Here is an 18,015-nt window from a genome sequence, read left to right as displayed (position 1 = left end):
ATAATTAAAAACTTCCTTATTGATTTATCTATTTATGAGAAGTCTTTAACTGAGTTTTATTATTCCTGATATCTTTGATGATATCAATCAACTCCCTCACCCATTTCCTGATTGCTCACTTTGTGACTTTTTCTCTTTGATTGAAATGTCCCTGGGGACTGGACTTCAAGATTATTTCAGTCTCCTTCCACTACCTCAAAGGACTTCCCAATATATCTTCTCCTAAAACTTAGTGGGGCGCCTCATAGCTATACACTGGTGTCCAGCTACAGTTGTTCTGTGATTGGATTATCAAATCCTTCATTTTGTTGGTTACATAAACTGGAACCTAAAGCATAGTTCAAAGTCTTCTCCTTTTCTTCCTTAGACCCAATTCCAATCTGACAACAACCCAATTGAAACGAAGCACCCAGGACTGAATATAATTCTCCAAAAGGGTTCTGACCAACATGGAGAAGTGATTTGTATTAAACCTAGCACTAAACTTAAGAAATGAACTGCTGTTTTTCTCTTATCTCCTCAATTTGATTTTTTTTTTACATCTAAGTGAAAAATTCTAAATTTATTCTTACTGAATTTCATTTTATTTTTAATCTTAACCCAAATAATCTCTCAAAAATTTCCCAAAATACTAATTATATGTAAGAAATAACTCAATTTCTCCATGGCTTAAGACTCTTTGGAATCTTTCTGTCATAAAAAGTATAAGCTATCTTCCCTCAACTTCCCATAAGTTAAAAAAAAAAATCAATCAGTATGGCATCAGTGTCATTTGAGTCATTCACAAATATGTTAACTGAGACAAAAATGAAAATTGAGGCATTATATAGGAAGATACTATAGACTTCTTCCAGTTCAACATTTAAAACTAATTATTTTTTGGATATTTATGAAGCCAACTGAATACCTAACTTAAATCTTCTCAATGTGACATGTTAAACATTTGGATGAAATTTAGTAGCAGTACTGCATCTACTCCATTCTTTTGATCTGTAAGTGTATTAATGATATCAAAAAAATGAAATAATATCAGTCTGGCCTGCCTGACTATTATCAGTGAAAGGATACTGATTTCTAATGATTACTACTTCCTTTCCAAGTGGTTCGCAAACTTCCCATTTATTTGTTCTATTATTTTTTCTTGAATTTACATTGCCAGTGTATCATATGCAGAATCTATCTTCTTTGCTTTTTTTGAAAATCGGATAAACATTTACCATTTCTAATCTTCTGCTTCCTTTCTTCATTCTACAGGTTTCCCTCAACTCAACAACTTGGCAAAAATGCTAAAACTATTAAAATCATATGCATGATAAAAATTATTATACATATAGTCAAGAACTGAAGATCCACTTCTGGCAGAGATGGAAACAATAGAAGAGTTAAGTGTTTCTACTTAATCATTTGTTAACACTGTACCTATGCTATACTGTAATGTCTTAGGTATTAAGCTTGTTCCTTCCTTGTTTGTTTTCCTGCTCCAAACATAACCAAACAAGTCCTTTTTGCTGTCGTTGGCATTAGACTGGAAATCTATATTCAAGAATAGATTTGTACTCTTTTTTTAGTAATATATTTCCAGTTTTAACTTTTGCATATTTCTTCTAAAATCTGAGCTCTCCGGAAAGCTCCATGTTGTCACATCAAACCCTTTCCATCATTACTTGCTCCCTGTCCAACCTCAACAGGAATTTTTTTATAGTTGTATTTAGAAAATTTCATTTCTAATAATCTTCTATTCTTTCTGAACCAACTATAGTTTCAAAATCTTGGAATTCTATTAGTTTTCTGGATTTTTTGAAATCTACATTTCTATTCTAATAATGTGGATTAATCTCAGAGACTGTCCAACTTGCAGATCATGATAGCTATAGAAAATCTGAGGATGCAGAAAAGATTCAGATTCTACATACACAGGAAGGGATGAGGGGGAAGAAGATGAAGAGTTTCCAGGTTCATTCACCAAAATTATGATGTTTCTATGGGAATATTGTAAATTTCATCTGATTAAATTATCTAACTTATTTATGTATTACATGACATTTCTTCCCAAGCTCTCTCTTCACTTTACCATATCTAAGAATTTGAGCTATTTAATGTATTCTCTTAATATATAGTTCAAGAAAGGACAATCACTGAAATCCTGCCCATATTACTTTTAAAACAAATAATACTAAATATCATTGTCTCAACAGCTTCTTAGTAGATAATCGAATTGTAAAAAGTAACTGAAATAGAATTTTACAATAATGTTTAAATAAGTGAGTATGAAAGGAGTGTATCAACATTTCAGTGCTATGATTTCATCAGTCTGGATGCTCTCCTCACAATCTTTTATACCTCAACAGATAATTGTCAGCAGCAATGTCTTTAATTCCTCTCCCAGGGGTTAAACATTTCATGATAAGCCGTGGTCCACTGTTGAAAAATAGTCTATTATTGGTTCAGGTTGGTGAATCATAAAATGCAACCAGGGCAATTTTTACTTTAAAATTTTTTTACTGATATATTTTGTTTTCCATCTTCTTTATTTTGCCACTTTCCTTTTCTCACCTAAAGACCTACCCTTAAAATAAGAATTAAAAAGTGGAAGTAAAACTAACTCTCAGACCAATTAAGTATATGTGTTCCACCTTTGTGATCAGGTCTCCAAATAAGGAACAGAGAAGATGTATTCTCTAACCTCTCCTTTGGAGCCAAGGTTTTGGTCATTTGCTTTATTTACAATGTTGTAGTCATCATGCATATTGTTTTCCTGGTCCTGCTTATGTCACTTTGTATAAATTCATAGTAATCGAATAGGCATTTTTTAAAAGATTAATTCATCAAAGAGAGAGAATGCTATCAAGGTGGCCCAGGAGTCAGAAAAATCTGTGTTCAAATTTCCCTTCTGATATCTACTGAATGTGTGAACTAGAGCAAGTCACTTAATGTCTTAAAGACCTGAGCAATTTTCTAAGGCCATAAAATGCAGAGCAGATGATATGCATTAGTAGGGTGGGTCTTTCTTTATAAAAAGACCTTAGGGGGCAGCTGGGTAGCTCAGTGGATTGAGAGCCAGGCCTAGAGATGGGAGGTCCTAGGTTCAAATCTGGCCTCAGACACTTCCCAGCTATGTGATCCTGGGCAAGTCATTTGACCCCCATTGCCTAGCCCTTACCACTCTTCTGCCTTGCAATCAATACACAGTATTGTTTCCAAGACAGAAGGTAAAGGCTTAAAAAGTAAATAAATAAAATAAAATAAAATAAAAAGACCTTACGTTTCATCCTAGAATCAATATTGGTACCAAAGCAGAAGAACAGTAAAGGTTAGGCAATGAGGGTTAAATGACCTGCTCCACACTGCAAAGCCAAGAAGTGTCTGAGGCCAGATATGAACACGGGACCTTCCATCTCTGGACCTGGCTCTCTAATGAGCTAACTAGGTGCTCCTCATTAGAAGGAGTTTCCTCATTAGAAGTTCTTATACCAAGGAAATCACAAATTCATTTTAAAAAAAGGAACAAAAGAACATCTAATTTAATTCTTTCATTCATGAGATGAGAAAACTAAATCACAAAGGGATTTAAGGGACTTGCCTAAGATCTCACAAACAGTAAGCAATAGCTGTAAGATGAACCTTATGTTCATATATTCCTAAGATCAAAATTATTTCCACCCTATAACACATTGCTACTAGCTTACCATTGTACTGGACAACCTAGGATTGCACTTAGATTATAATAAAATGCTTCATTAGAATCTTTCCTGGAGGAATGCTGAGATATAACTTAAAACAAATCCCTTATTCTTTCCTTAAGTAACATCAATTAAAAAAAAACAATTAAAAATTGAGAGTGATGTTGACTTAATGTATACTACTTACCTGGCTGAACATGTGTTGCCTGTAAGAAATATTTTAAGGCTCTCTCAAAATTCTTTTCATTTTCCAAAGCATGACCCACATTATTCCACAGCTTTGCATTATTTTTATTTACCTTAAACATAAAAAAAAACACATAAAAATGACATAAGGTATCCAGTTTAAATAGCTATGTTTAAATTGCAAACATATTCCTAATGTCACACCTAACATGCATTTATATTGTTTTAAGGTTTACAAACTCTAATAATATGATGTTAATAGTTATTGAAATATTATTTTCATTTTACAAAAAAGGAAAAAACAGGCTCCAAGGGTTTAAGTGATTTGCCTATAGCCACATAATTACTAAATAATGGAAGACAATATTAAAAACACCAAATCCATTGTTCTTTCAATATGAGTTATAAGACATCTTAAAGTATCAAATATTATGAGTAGAAAATACATTAGAAAGCAAAAATTGTGCTGGCTCTTTGTTAAAGGAATGTTTAGAATGCATGAGCTTATTTAAAATTTTTTTAAAAATCACTTTTTAATATATGCATTAAGAAAAACTGCAGTACCAACCCTAAAAACTGGGTTAGTGGAACTTTGTGGTTGGGAATTAACTACATTCTTTCCTACCAGGGGATTCAACTGTATGAAAATAGTAATTATAGTTAATTCCCATTTTAAAGTTGTGATTGTGTTCTTAACATGAAAGAAAAATCCACTTTTAGGCACTTCATGAGCTAATATAAAATCAGGACTCTAGCAAACAATATCCACCTGGTATCCACAAATATCAAAAGAACCAAAAGATAGACTCTGGTTGGGCATATCCTCAGCAGAAAACTTACACAAAGACATGGATTGCATAGTATGACAAAGAATAAATGTAATGATTTGCACTAATAGAACTTAACACCTTAATTTAAGTACATGAAGCTCTACTAACAGTTTTTCTAATTCAAAATGGGCAAAAGTCAAAGGGGAAATAAATATGACAAAACAGTATTAGGTAAAAAGAAAATTTCCTTTTTTAAACAATCCTCTCTAGCCCAACATACCCCCAAGATACTTAAAAGATATTTTTAGTTATGTCACAAAAAATTAAATGAAAGGGAATATTGTAATAAATGTATTATAAAGGTGGATTTATTTTGGAAATTTCTACACTTTATAAGTTGATATTCTGAGATACTAAAATTTCAAGGTTGAATAAGAGAGGTGCACAAATATAAAATACAATGATTCTAGCAAGCTTTCAGCTTTGAGGAGAGGAAGACTGTGGAGTCTCTTGCAGGTTATCACACATGAGGGAAATAGTATCAAAGAGGGAGTACTACTAAAACTGGATGAAGCAAGCAGCAAAAATTTAGGGAAACGAATGGACACTTGCAGCTGCTTCATTTATGGTTCCAAAAGCTCAAATCTTATAGGACTTTGGTAATTTTTTGATCATCTTGAATATATTAAAAAAAAAATGGTGGACCTAATTCAAAACGGCTTTAAGTTAAGGTTCTCTAGAGGTTCCTTAAAGGAGAATAATTAAATAAGAATCTCTTTAATACGTGAATTTTAGATTTTCTCCAACCTGATTAGTCTTTAAAATCCTAGCAACCAGGAATATATACCCCCCTACTTAAGGATTAAGTGTTGAGGAAGATGGCCTCTAACAGACATGTGTTAGCAAGTGACAAATAAGAAACAACTGACAGACCCCCTGGGCTGTCCTAAGTCAAGCTTAAGCTACCATTGGTACATGTGAGATGCAGGAAGTGATGTAAAGAATGGTCTATATATTTTGCGTAATTTCCTCTTTCTGGGCTCTCTCGCAGAGACATTGCTCTCTGTCTCGCTCATGTGGCTCGCGGCAGAGTTGTTTGCGTCTTAGTGGTTTGCGGCTTGCCATTGGGGTAACTGGGAGAAGTTCTTAGTGTGCTTGGTGAGTGGTTTAGGCTGATTCCTTCTTCCTTTACCTCCTAAAATGCTATCCTCCTAGGACACCCCTCATCTTGGAGGAGGTCTTGTGGCTGGTAGCATGCTAGATTGAGAAAGTCCCTTGGCCAAGGCCTCTGAACTCCTACCTGGCTCAGCCTGGGCTGGAACAGTTTAAATTCTCTTTTTTCTCTCTCTCCTTCTTAATTTCTTCCCTCTATTGTAAATAAACCACCATAAAATTCCCAAACTGACTTGAGTATTTTATTGGGACTGAATTAATCCCTGGCGACGACTAGTATAATATATTCAGTCAATAACCCCTAAATTTTACCCCTTACAAATAGTGAAATGAGGCAACAGGCAAAGTAGAAAAAACACTGGATTAAGAGTAAAATAACCTCTTAGCTTGGCTAATAACTAGCTTTTGTCTCTGGGCAGGTCACCATTCACATCTTAGTCTCTTACAATTTGATTTATGACCCCCACTACTCAATTGTAACTACAAAGAATAATGCTTCTTGATGTCCCCATATCAATTGTTCCTGAAGACCCTCCCATTCGTCTTCAAAATTATCTTCCCTGTGCTTCCATCTTACCATCCTATCCTACTTCTCTTCCTACCTCTGACCAGTCCCTTCTGATTTCTTTACTGGGTTCCCTATTTCTGACTTCTAAACAAGGAAGTCCCCAAGAATATGTCCTTGGACCTTTCTTCTATGTTTCCTTTGGAGATCTCATCCACTTCCAAAGCTCCAATTATCAAGTATGGTATAAATGTCAAATTTTTCATTTTTAAAATATGCTTTTATTGTTAAATATTTCTTGATTACATGTAAAATACATGTTTTGGTAATCATTTTATAAAGTTTTTGAGTTCCAGATTCTCTCCCTTTCTCCTCTTTTCTCTGTCCTTGAGAAGTCAAGCAATTTGCCATCATTTGTACATGGGAAATCATGCAAAACATTTCTGTATTACCATGTCATGAAAGACAAAAAAACAAAAAAAGTGAAGGAAAAAAAAGCTTCAACCTGCATTCAAAGTTCATTCATCAGTTCTCTCTCTGGAGGTGGAAAACATCTTTTATTCTGGATCCTTTGGAACTGTGACAGATCATTGTTATGATCGAAGTACTTAAGCCTTTCAAGAATTGATTTTCCGTACAATATTACTGTTAACAATGTTCTCCTGGTTCTGCTGATTTCACTCTGCCTCAGTTCATTTAAGTCTTTCAAGGTTTTTCTGAAATCATTCCTCTTGTCGTTTCTTTTAATACAATCATATACCACAAGGGAAAGGACCTACTTGTATAAAAATATTTCCAGCAACTCTATTTGTGAAGGCAAGAACTGGAACCTGAAGGGTAGTAATGCAATAAAGTATGATGATTCACTGTGGATGACTTACTATCAGCAATGCAAAAATCTGGGAAAAATTCCAAGAGAGTCATGACAAAAAGTCTATTCACTGCTAGAGAAGGAGCTGATGGAATCTGAATGCAGACTGAAGAATATCATTTTTCACTTTTATTTCATCCATAAATTTTTCTCTACCATAAGCAATATGTGTCTTCTTTTACAACATAACGAATGTGGAATATGTATTGCAAATAACACATGTACAATCTATAGCATACTATCTGCTGTATTGGGGAGGGGAAACGATAGGAATGATAGAGCATAGATTGCAAAATGTCAGAAAATGATTATTAAAAGCTATATTGACATGTAATTTAGGAAAAAAAATAAATTAAAAACCCCACCACCAACACCTTTGGAATAATTTCAAATTGTTCTCCAGAAAAGCTAAACTAGTTCACAGCTCCGCCATTAGTGTTCCAACTTTGTTACATGCCCTCAATCACTAGTCATTTTCCTTTTGTCATGTTAACCAATCTGATAGATATGAGGTACTACTTTAGAGCTGTTTTATAATGCATTAGTCTAGTCAGTAGTAATTTAAAACTTTTTTTAATGTGACTATTGATACTTTCGATTTCTTCTCCTTTGATCCTATATCAACGGGGGAATGGCTCTTATTTTTATAAATCTGACTCAGTTCCCAAGACGGTTAAGAAATGAGGTTATCTTGTTTTCATTCTAATTTTGGGTTCATTAATTTTGTTTGGGGAAAAGCTTTTAGATTTCATATAATTAAAATGATCTATTTTATTCCCCTATCTCGTTTGGCTATAAATTCATCCCTTTGCATTTTTTTTTTCACCAATTCTCTTGATATTATTGACCTTTTCCCCAAAGAATTTTATTGATTACTTTTTCCAGCTCCATGAAATTTTTTAAAGTTATTTGACTGGTATGGCACTGAATAAGTAAATTAACTTAAGCATTGTCATGTTCAGCCAACCCATGAGTCATGAGTATTTTTCTAATTGTTTAGATCTGCCTTTATTTGTGTGAAAAGTATTTTGTAATTGTGTTCATTAATCCTTCATTTTGCCTTGGCAGGTAGACTCTCAAGTATTTTAAGCTGTCTCAAAATTCTTTTAATGGAGAGTCTCTATCATTTGCTACAAGTTAATTGTTTCAATATTTTTTAATTGACTCTGTAGATTTTCTTTAAGTATTTTATAATTTGCCATGAGTGACAGCTTTGTTTCCTCATTGCCAAATTCATTTGTCTTACTGCTACAGCTAGCATTTCTAGTACAATACTGAATAATAGTGGTGGTAACAAACATCCTTGCTTTATCCCTGAACTTACTTGGGAAGGCTTCAAGTTTATCCCCATTATAGATAATGCTTGCTCTTAGTTTTAGGTAGATAGAACTAATCATTTTAAGAAAGGATCCATTGATTCCTATGTTTTCTAGTGTTTTTAAAAGGAACAAATGTTGTATTTTCTAAAAGGCCTATTGACCATATCCTTAGATAATCATATAATTTTATGCTGATAGTTTTCCTAATATTGAACTAGCCCTTCATTCCTAGTATAAATCCCACCTGAACAAAGTATATTATCTTTGTGATATTTTGCTGGAAAATAGCCTAGTTTTCTTTTCTTTTGCTCTCCTTGGTTAATAAAACCATATTTGTCATAAAAGAATTTGGTAGGACTTCTCCTTTGCCTATTTTTTCAAATAAATTATACAGTATTGTAACTCAGCTGTTCCTGTGTAGATAAAAACTAAATCTAGCCCACCTACTTCCATTCCTCAGTACCCCCTCTCAAAAGAGGCAAGTGAGAGTATTACCCCAGTAATAAACTCATTAATTAACCAGGGAATAATAATCCCTTGTAAATCTAAATATAACACGCCCATCCTGCCCATTATAAAAGCAAAAAGGGGGCCCGATGGTAAGCACCTCCATAGATTCGTAAAGGATCTGAGGGCTGTGAACAACCACGTTATAAAGAGACACCTTAGTTTCCAACATAAATATGATCATTTCTTCTATTCCTAGCACAGCTACATACTTTACAGTAGAAGACTTGTGCTCAGTCTTCTTTTCCATACCCATACAGGAGAACTCCAGGCATATCTTGGCTTTCACCTGGAAGGGCTCCAAGATCAATGATCCATGAAGTCGTCTGCCCCAGGGTTATGTGGAAAGCCCGAGTTTATTTGCACAAATTTTGAGCCAAGACACAGATAATATAACATTTAAAAATAGCAAATTAATCAAATATGTAGATGATCTACTCTTGGTTTCAACAGATGCAGAAGCATGTCAGGAAGATAGTAAACACCTTCTCTTGGAATTGCATTAAAGAGGACATAAGATCTCAAAGGATAAGGTCCAGTGGTGTCTCCCCAAAGTAGAATATTTGGGATTCATCCTGACTGCAGGTGTCTGCTCTATTTCTCCCAAATGAATTGAAAATATTCAAAATTTCAGTGCTCCTACCACTAAGAAACAGTTGAGAGCAATTTTAGGAGGAACAGGGTTTTGTAGACAATGGATTCCTTGCTATGGGGAAAGTACTAAACCCCTTATAGCACTAACAAGGGATTCAGTCCCTGAACCCCTCAAATTAGAGCCAGAACAACTGTCAGTTCTATCAGATCTAAAACAGGCTATCCTGTCTGCCCCTGCTCTAGGCATCCCAGATTACAACAAGCCATTTACTTTGTATGTACATGAGCAAAGAAGGGTTGCTTCAGGTGTTTTAACTCAGACTTTGGGGCCTTCTCAGCACCCACTTGCTTATTATTCTGCCCAACTGGATCCAGTAGCATCAGGAGCAGCAAGCACCACCATGTCTTTAGAGGAGTAGCTGCTACAGCCTTACTAGTGTTACAAGGAAATCACTTTAAAAGACTGATATATATTAATTTAAGGTCGCCAAGGAATCAGCTAGTGACAAAAACTGGTGATCTAGTATTAGGATGCCCAATAACAATTATGTGCCCACATGAGGTAGAAGCATTGTTGCTAAGGCATAGAACACAGGCATTCTCGGATCAGTGAATTACAAGATTTAAAATAACCTTGTTAAATAATGAAAACATTACCTTGAAACGCTGTACAACCCTTAAACCTGCCACCTTGCTTCCAGATTTACCAGCTTCAGGAGAACCATTACACAGTTGTGAAACACTAGTGTCCATGGCAGAAAAGCCTTAAAAAAGAGATAATCTCTTGGACACTCCCTTAGACAATGCAAATCTAGTCTTCTTTACTGATGGCTCCTCTATTATGAGGGATGGCATATGTGACACTGGAGCTACTGTAGTCACAGAATTTTCCACTGAGTGGTCAGCTTCACTGCCCTCTAACATTATCGCTCAAGGAGCAGAACTCATAGCTCTGAAACACACCTGTATAATTGCCAAGGATAAAAAAGCAACAATTTATACGTATTCTAGATATGCTTTTGGCATTTGTCACTCAGTCGGGATGCTATGGCTGCAGATAGGATTTTTAACCTCAGCTGGAAAATCTATAGCTAATGCAGAAATTATTAATGAATTTCTTTCTTCTCTCCAGCTGCCTGAAGCCCTAACTGTAGTTCATTGCTCTGCCCATACAGGTGGTACTGACTCTGTCTCTAGGGGAAATGATCCAGCTGATGCCACTGCAAAGCTAGCAGGCATAAAAGAGCCTGAATTAATTTTAACATTAAAAACCACTGAGAACTTAAATTTATCATTTTCCTATAATGAAAAGGAATTGGAAAAATGGAAGCAAAAATTCAAAGACAATATGGGTATCATCTGAAGGAAAACCCCTGCTCCCTAGAAGTTTCTAACACCAAATTTGCCAATCTATTCATAAGCCCATGCTTCCTACCCTACCCCCTCCACCCTAAGTTCACACTTAAGTTCACACCCTACTCATTTGTCCAACCCTAACCCCTCTGCATCCTTTCCCCCAGCTAATGAACCTTCTTCCTTTGTCCCTCCTTCTCACCCTGCCCAATTCAATTCCCATATCCTTCCTACCTCTGATCCTTCTGGCACTATGGGACAAAAACAAACCCTCCCCCTCGGTGTGCCCAATCCTTCCCTTTCTCATACATACCCCATTGAGAATGGATCAAGAAGCCTAGAAACAGAAACAGGAGTTCCAAATAATTCAGATAATTTATTTCCTTTAATGGAAGTACCCACTTTTAATAAAAATGGAAACTTGGCATCTATAAGAAACCATATACCTTTTAAACCTGAAGATTTAAATAATTCAAGGAAGATCTTCCATCATTTGAGGAAAAACCAATATTAATTAGAAAAATTTCTGACAAAGAGAGAGAAAAATGTCATTTCTCTGGCTAATCAGAAGCAAGATAAAGGAGCACATTATTGGCCAACTGAAGATCCACATTGGAACCTCAATGTTGAACCAGATTATACAAAACTAAACCAGGCCAGAGAAGCATTATTGACAGCCATGAGAGCGTGCATGGATAGAAAATGGTCAAAATTTGAAAGAACCCAACAAGAAATTGATGAGACCCTCTCCCACTTTATGAACAGACTTATTGACGTAGGACCTTGATTATATATGTATATATATGGACCTTGATTTATCCAGAGAAAGGGACATTAGGCAAATACATAGGCAATTCGTTGAGAATTGTTGTTCAGTGGTAAAAGACTACTTTAAAACTAGCTGTCCTAGTTGGGACTCTATGGACATAGAAGAATTAAGGAGAGTAGCAACCTTAATTTTGTCTAGTCATAGTAGATCAACTGACCAGGTGTCCAGAAGCATTTCCTGTGACCCGAGCCACAGCAGCTTTTGTTGTTAAGGTGCTTTTAAAAGAAATTATTCCTCGCTTTGGCCTGCCAGCACATATTGATTCAGATAGAGGAAGTCATTTTAAAGATTCTGTCCTAAATCAGATATATTCTTGCTTGGGGATAACTCCCAAATTCCATGTTCTATATCTCAGGCCAAGTTGAAAGAATAAAGAACTTAAAACTATGATTGGCATATTATGCACTGAGACACATTTCAAATGGCCTGAAATTCTCCGTCTGGCCCTATTTTATCTTAGAAGCAGGCCTAGAGGTGGCCTACACATCTCACCATTTGAGATGCTTTTTGGACATCTGCCCCTGCATATACATCACTATTAGAGGGAGATACTACTATTGCTTCCTATATACAGGAATTACAGCACAAACTGCATGAACTCCATGAATCCGGAGCTACAGTACAAGTCAGACCACTACATTTTTCTCTTCATGACCTGAACCCAGGAGACAAGGTACATATTAAGAATTTCCAGAGTACTAGAGCAACTCAGCCTTCCTGGGAAGGGCCATTCCAAATATTAACTACTCCAACATCAATAAAGATTGGAGAAAAAGACTCTTGGATTCATTGCTCACATGTAAAGAGGGCATCTTCTGTTGAGACTGACCGATTGTATCCTATCACATGCACTGGAGATAATAATCCATTGACAAGTGGATGTTATTTTTTTCTGAGAACACGTTGAATTCATGATTTTTTTCCTTTCCCCCTTATTTTTATTATTGTTTTTCTTTTATTTTGATTAGAATATTCGATTTTTCCCCTTTTTTTTCTCTTTTCTTGTGCTAAAGATACATACAATTAACATTATTTTTTCGGCAGTAATATAAGTTTAATATCTATATATACTTGATATATCAATGCATACCCAAAAGCTTTAAACTGCGGGAACTTGCATTTATTGATAAAATGTTATGGGACTGTGATTAATGTTTGTGTCTGATTCTAGGAAACGGGATAAAAACAAGGAGCATAGACTTAACCTGAATAGTGCCAAAAAGAGCATACAGGAAAAACTAGTGACTCAAGGTTGTGACACTTGACATATGTGAAGTCATAGGACTTCCTTGTATCTACACTCTTTGTGAAGTACTCAGACAAGTACCAAAGTTTGACTATCATCCTGGCTCCCTATATCCCTGAGAATGACAAAAATCAGATCAGGGAATGACACTTCCCTATCAAAATAAAATTCTAGTTCTTTTTCTTTTTATAGTATGGCAACTTCCTGTAGTCTTGCCTGCAAATGGGTATGTGAAATATTACTGTACTCTGTCCTATTGACTTGTGGGATGGAAACTTATCGAACCCTAATACAAGGGCTTATTATGAATTTATTCTTGCTTACTAAACATTTTATATACATAGATTTTGGTATGTTTATTCTAATTTTGAATTTTTTTCTTTTTCCCAAAAGTTTTAACTTTCTTCCATTTTTTTCTTTATATTTTTGGGTTTTTTTGTTTTTCTCTTCTTTTGATAATTGACTCATACAACCCCATAACTCAACATTGCATCCTGAGCTGAACTGGTTGTTTTTTAACACCCACTTTGGGGTGGGGGGTGGGGGGTGGGGAGTGGTGGTGGATGGGATTGTATTTTAATAAAAATCCAAGATTTTGAAATTTTTTGTTCAAGATCTTCAATCTCCTGATTGAACAATGAAGGTACTTAACTCTTACCTTATAGTGAAGCTAGAACTTTGAGTTAAGTCTATTTTAAGATCTTAATACAAAAAGGTGTTAAGTAACTATAAAGGTTAAATTAATCACAAAAAGGTTAAGTAACTCACAAAAGGTGAACTTAACAAAGAAGTGTTAAGTAACTCTAAAGATATAATCTAACCAAAGAAGATGAGAACTCTAAAAGAATGGGCATTTAGAGGAGGGGGCACAAGGGTGAAAGGTCTATATATTGGCTCATTTCCTTTCTCCGGTACCTTTTGCAGAGGAGAGTTGGCTGATAGCAGTGTGCTGGGCCTTTCGGCCTCTTAGGGTGGCTACAAACTATTGCCTGGTTCGGTGGTGAGTTCTGGCTGAGTTTTCCTCCTTTACTTTCCAACTTTATCCTCTTAGAAGCCTCTAATCTTCTTCAGAGACCTAGAGGCAGGGATTTTAAAACTACCCGTGGCACAGGCCAGGCAGGAGAAATCCTATGTCCTCTTCCCTCCTTCTCCTTAAATTCCTTCCCTCTATATTAATTAAATTACCATAAATTTCCAGACTGACCTGGGTATTTTATTTGGGATTTTCCCTGGCGACCAATTAAATCTCAACCCTAAAATTATCTTGACACACTTCAAGGTTTGCTAGAATTCATTTGTAAATACATCTGTTCCTAGGGAATTTTTCTTAGGGAGTTCACGGATGGCTTGTTTAATTTCTTTTTGGAATATAGTTTTATTTAATTATTTTAATTCCACTTATGTTAGCCAGGGCACTTTATATTTTTGTCAATATCATCTGTTTCACTTAGATTGTCAAATTTTACTGGCATGTAGTTGGCTAAAGTAACTCCTAATAATTGCTTTAATTTCATCTTCATTGGGGTATTCAAGGACATTTAATGTTTTCATTTATTTTTGTTACTGGTAATCAACCACATGTTGATTAAAACCACAGGTTTATCATTTTTTTCCATAAAAACAATGCCTAGTGTTTTTTTGTAGTTCAATGTTTTGTTTTTTTTCCCCTTTCAAATTCATTACTCTCCTTTAATTTTCAGGATTTCCATTTCGGTGTTTAGTTGCAGATGTCTTTTTTCTAGTTTGGTAGTTGCATACCTAATTCAATTCAATTCAATTAGGGGACAATGGTAGGGGAAAGACAAGGTCATTGGGTTGTAGGCAAAGAGATGAATTTATTGAGTTGGGAGTCCTGGAGGGGAAGGCTTTGCTTAGGGTGAGACTCCCATATGCTATATTAAAAGGCAGGGAAGCAGATTCCTGAAGAGAGCAATGTCCCTTATTTTGATGACCTTGGAACTGGAACAAAGTTAAAATTAAGACCCAGAATGAAAAGAATTTTAGGCAGGAGGGAATCTAAAGTGAGTAGTATTTTTAGTTTATAAAGGATAAATATTAAACTAAAAGAACCTTTTGTGAACTGAACTCTTAAGATTTTAAAATTGTTAATCCCTCCCCCCTCTACCACTTCCACACTTTATGTTCCCCCGTAGGGCTTTATAGCCTATATATAAATCATCATATAAATTTCCAAGATGAGATATGTTATTATCAAAGGACAAGGAAAAGGAAACCTAGCAGTGTTCTCTCCTGGGTAAGTTTTAGGAACTAGAGAGGTAGGAAAAGCTTGAAACCTGAGGGGTAGTCAAAGATGGGGAATAACTGTCAGGTGCTTTGGAGGATTAGGAAAACCCTTAGAAAATAAGTACAATGGAATACCGATATCCTATTAACCCAACTATTTTTCTCATATTTAGCTTACTATTTTTTAATTAGCTTAGCACAAGACCTGGCACATAGGAAGTACTTAAATGTTAAATGACAGTGATGTATATCACAAATTCTCTATGGAATTTACAAGTCTCTCCTATTTCTAAGTTAAAAGTAAAAAATTAACAGGTTGGCTGTGCTTCACAAAGGAGGTTTTGATATAATCTTTTGGTCATTTTGAAAAATATTTTACATACCTTTAAGGCAGACATAAACAAGGTATACTCAGATTCCCAATCCCAGTTTCTGTGAAGTGTCTTTAAGGCATGAGTGATCACCACTATAGACAGACAAACCCAGGACAGCTTTCTTAACACACTGTTCAAGGAAAAAAGTAAAATCAAAATTACACTAAATTTCAGAACTGACTTCAAAGGCTATAAAGTCCAACTCATACCTGAAAAATAGACCTTTCTATTATATATCTTCTTCAATTATTTGTTTTATCAAATCAAAGAATATTTTTACATTTATAAATATCAAGTTCAACTTTGTTCTACAGCAAAGACAATATACCTTTACAATGACCAAAAATTGCTTAATGCTAAAAACTTGAAATTAACTTTCAATTATATCATTTTAGTATATGCACATTTAAGACATGTTAAAATATCCTTGCACTTAAACCTTTTTTGGTTATTGCAAACATAGGATGGCTAAAAGTAGCTTTTAAAGTTAATTGGCCTTTTAATATATGAAGTGAAGATAATTCCTATTTTTCTGAGGGGAAGGTAGAAATAATATAAATGTTCTTTGTAAACTAAGAAACAATATACAAATATACATATTAGAATTATCATGTTATGAAAAACTGTCAATTTAAAGTTGAAATTACTGATATAAAATATGAAAATGGAAAAATCTGGAAAAATACAGTTTGAGGTTTAGAATCCTTTTACTAGACCCAATACCTAAAAAAGCATTCTAAAGAGAGCAGGCACATAAAAAATGTTTGTACTAAATCAAGAAATGAAAGAGGTAAAAAAGGCTGTAGACTACCCAGATATCTCATGATTATAAACCACAAATATTTTCTTCAAGTCAATACTGGATGTGGTAAGCATAGAATTAATTACATTAAAAAGAAACTGCATTTTAATGGATAGTAAACAATTATAGATGTAGAAGTTAGTCAACAAGCAATTAAGGCTTATGTGCTGAGCTAGGCAGTTAGAGGGCAGAATGGACAGAGTGCAGGACAACTCAACTGTACCTGAGTTCAGACACTCACAAGCTGTGTGATCTCAGGCAACTCACTTAATCTTACCTCAGTTTTTTTAATGAACTGGAGAAGGAAATGGTAAAACACTACAGTATGTCTGTCAAGAAAACCTCAAATGGGGCTGCAAAGAATCAGAGACAACTGAAAAGACTGAACAACCTGTACCAAGCACTGTACCCTAAGTGCTAAAGATATGCAGAAAGTCTCTGCATTCAAGGAGATGACATTCTAATGGGGGGAAACAACATGAAAACAACTATGATATATAAGGAATAGGAGAGAAGGGGATTTCTCTGAAAATAATGTGAAAGTAGAAATGACAACTTGTCAAAAAACTGAACACATGGAATAAGTATAAGGAGAGGAATTGATATTGACACATTTTCCTTCTCCCAGCAGAGGAGGAAAGTTTGGAGAACAAGCATTTTGTTTTGGAAGTGTTGTGTTTGACTGAAGACCAAATCAGAAAGATGATGAGGCGATAATAACTAAGATTCTAATACTTTCAATCTAGCCCCCTTGAATAAGTTAATGTCAATTAAAATGAAAATGGATAAAGGAAGGGATTTTGATTTTAACTATTAACATTTCCTGGAGCTTGCTTAAGCAAAATAGTTACTCCAATCAGTACTTAGAAAGAGGCCCAAAAATTGCTACCACACAAAAGAGCAATATTTTCTTAGCAAGCAGAGACATGTAGTTTGGGATGGTGGATTGAGAAAATAAACTCATTTGCAAACATCACTAATAAAGGGGCCAAAAGAACACTTAAAATAAAAAAAAAAGGTGGCATGGCCCTGTAACAATATTGTCAAAAGTACTAAAACTTGAGAATGAGGCAAGGTTGATAATAAAAACTAATAATAGAGAAGTTTTTATTTAAAACTCTGTGGGGAAAAGAAAATCAAAGGCCTAGAGAGAATTCTTAGGGCAGATGTAACTATAATAAATGAAGGAAAGTTAGAACTACTCAACTGGTTTCTGTTTTCTCTATTAAAGAGAATGATATTTGGACTAAAAAGGATAGGATAAAAGAGAGATTGTATAGAACTGGTACCTAGAATATCTGAATTCAAGTTCTGACTTTACCACTTACTAGTTCAGACAAATAATCCTACCTAATCTCTAAAATGAGGAGCTACAATTAGATTTCTAAATTGGCATTCTATGAGTCTTGGTCATCAGAATTAAAAACCAAGATAAGTGACAGGTAAATAGCAGAGCATATAAGTATGTAATAAATTCTTTAAAATTTTAATTCATAAGGCCTAAAAAAAATTGTATCCAAGAATTAACTGCTACTCTAAATGCTGATAATTTAAAGAAAAAA

At 34.8% G+C, this 18,015-nt stretch overlaps 1 protein-coding gene across 5 annotated transcripts in view; it reads right to left on the bottom strand.

Moving 5' to 3' along the window:
- TMTC3 (transmembrane O-mannosyltransferase targeting cadherins 3) overlaps positions 1 to 18,015 on the bottom strand; it is a 70,770-nt gene that overhangs the window by 19,373 nt on the left and 33,382 nt on the right. For all 5 annotated transcript variants that reach the window (XM_007503122.3, XM_001364765.4, XM_007503124.3 and 2 more), the window contains 2 exons: positions 15,661 to 15,781; positions 3,868 to 3,979 (listed from right to left, as the gene is read on the bottom strand). In XM_007503122.3, coding sequence (XP_007503184.1) covers positions 3,868 to 3,979; positions 15,661 to 15,781 — 233 coding nt within the window. The remainder of the gene's footprint in view (positions 1 to 3,867; positions 3,980 to 15,660; positions 15,782 to 18,015) is intronic.

This window comes from Monodelphis domestica, chromosome 5 (genome assembly GCF_027887165.1).
Source record: "Monodelphis domestica isolate mMonDom1 chromosome 5, mMonDom1.pri, whole genome shotgun sequence".
In the NCBI taxonomy this organism is placed as follows: Eukaryota; Metazoa; Chordata; class Mammalia; order Didelphimorphia; family Didelphidae; genus Monodelphis; species Monodelphis domestica.
This window is presented reverse-complemented; position numbering and strand designations above follow the sequence as displayed.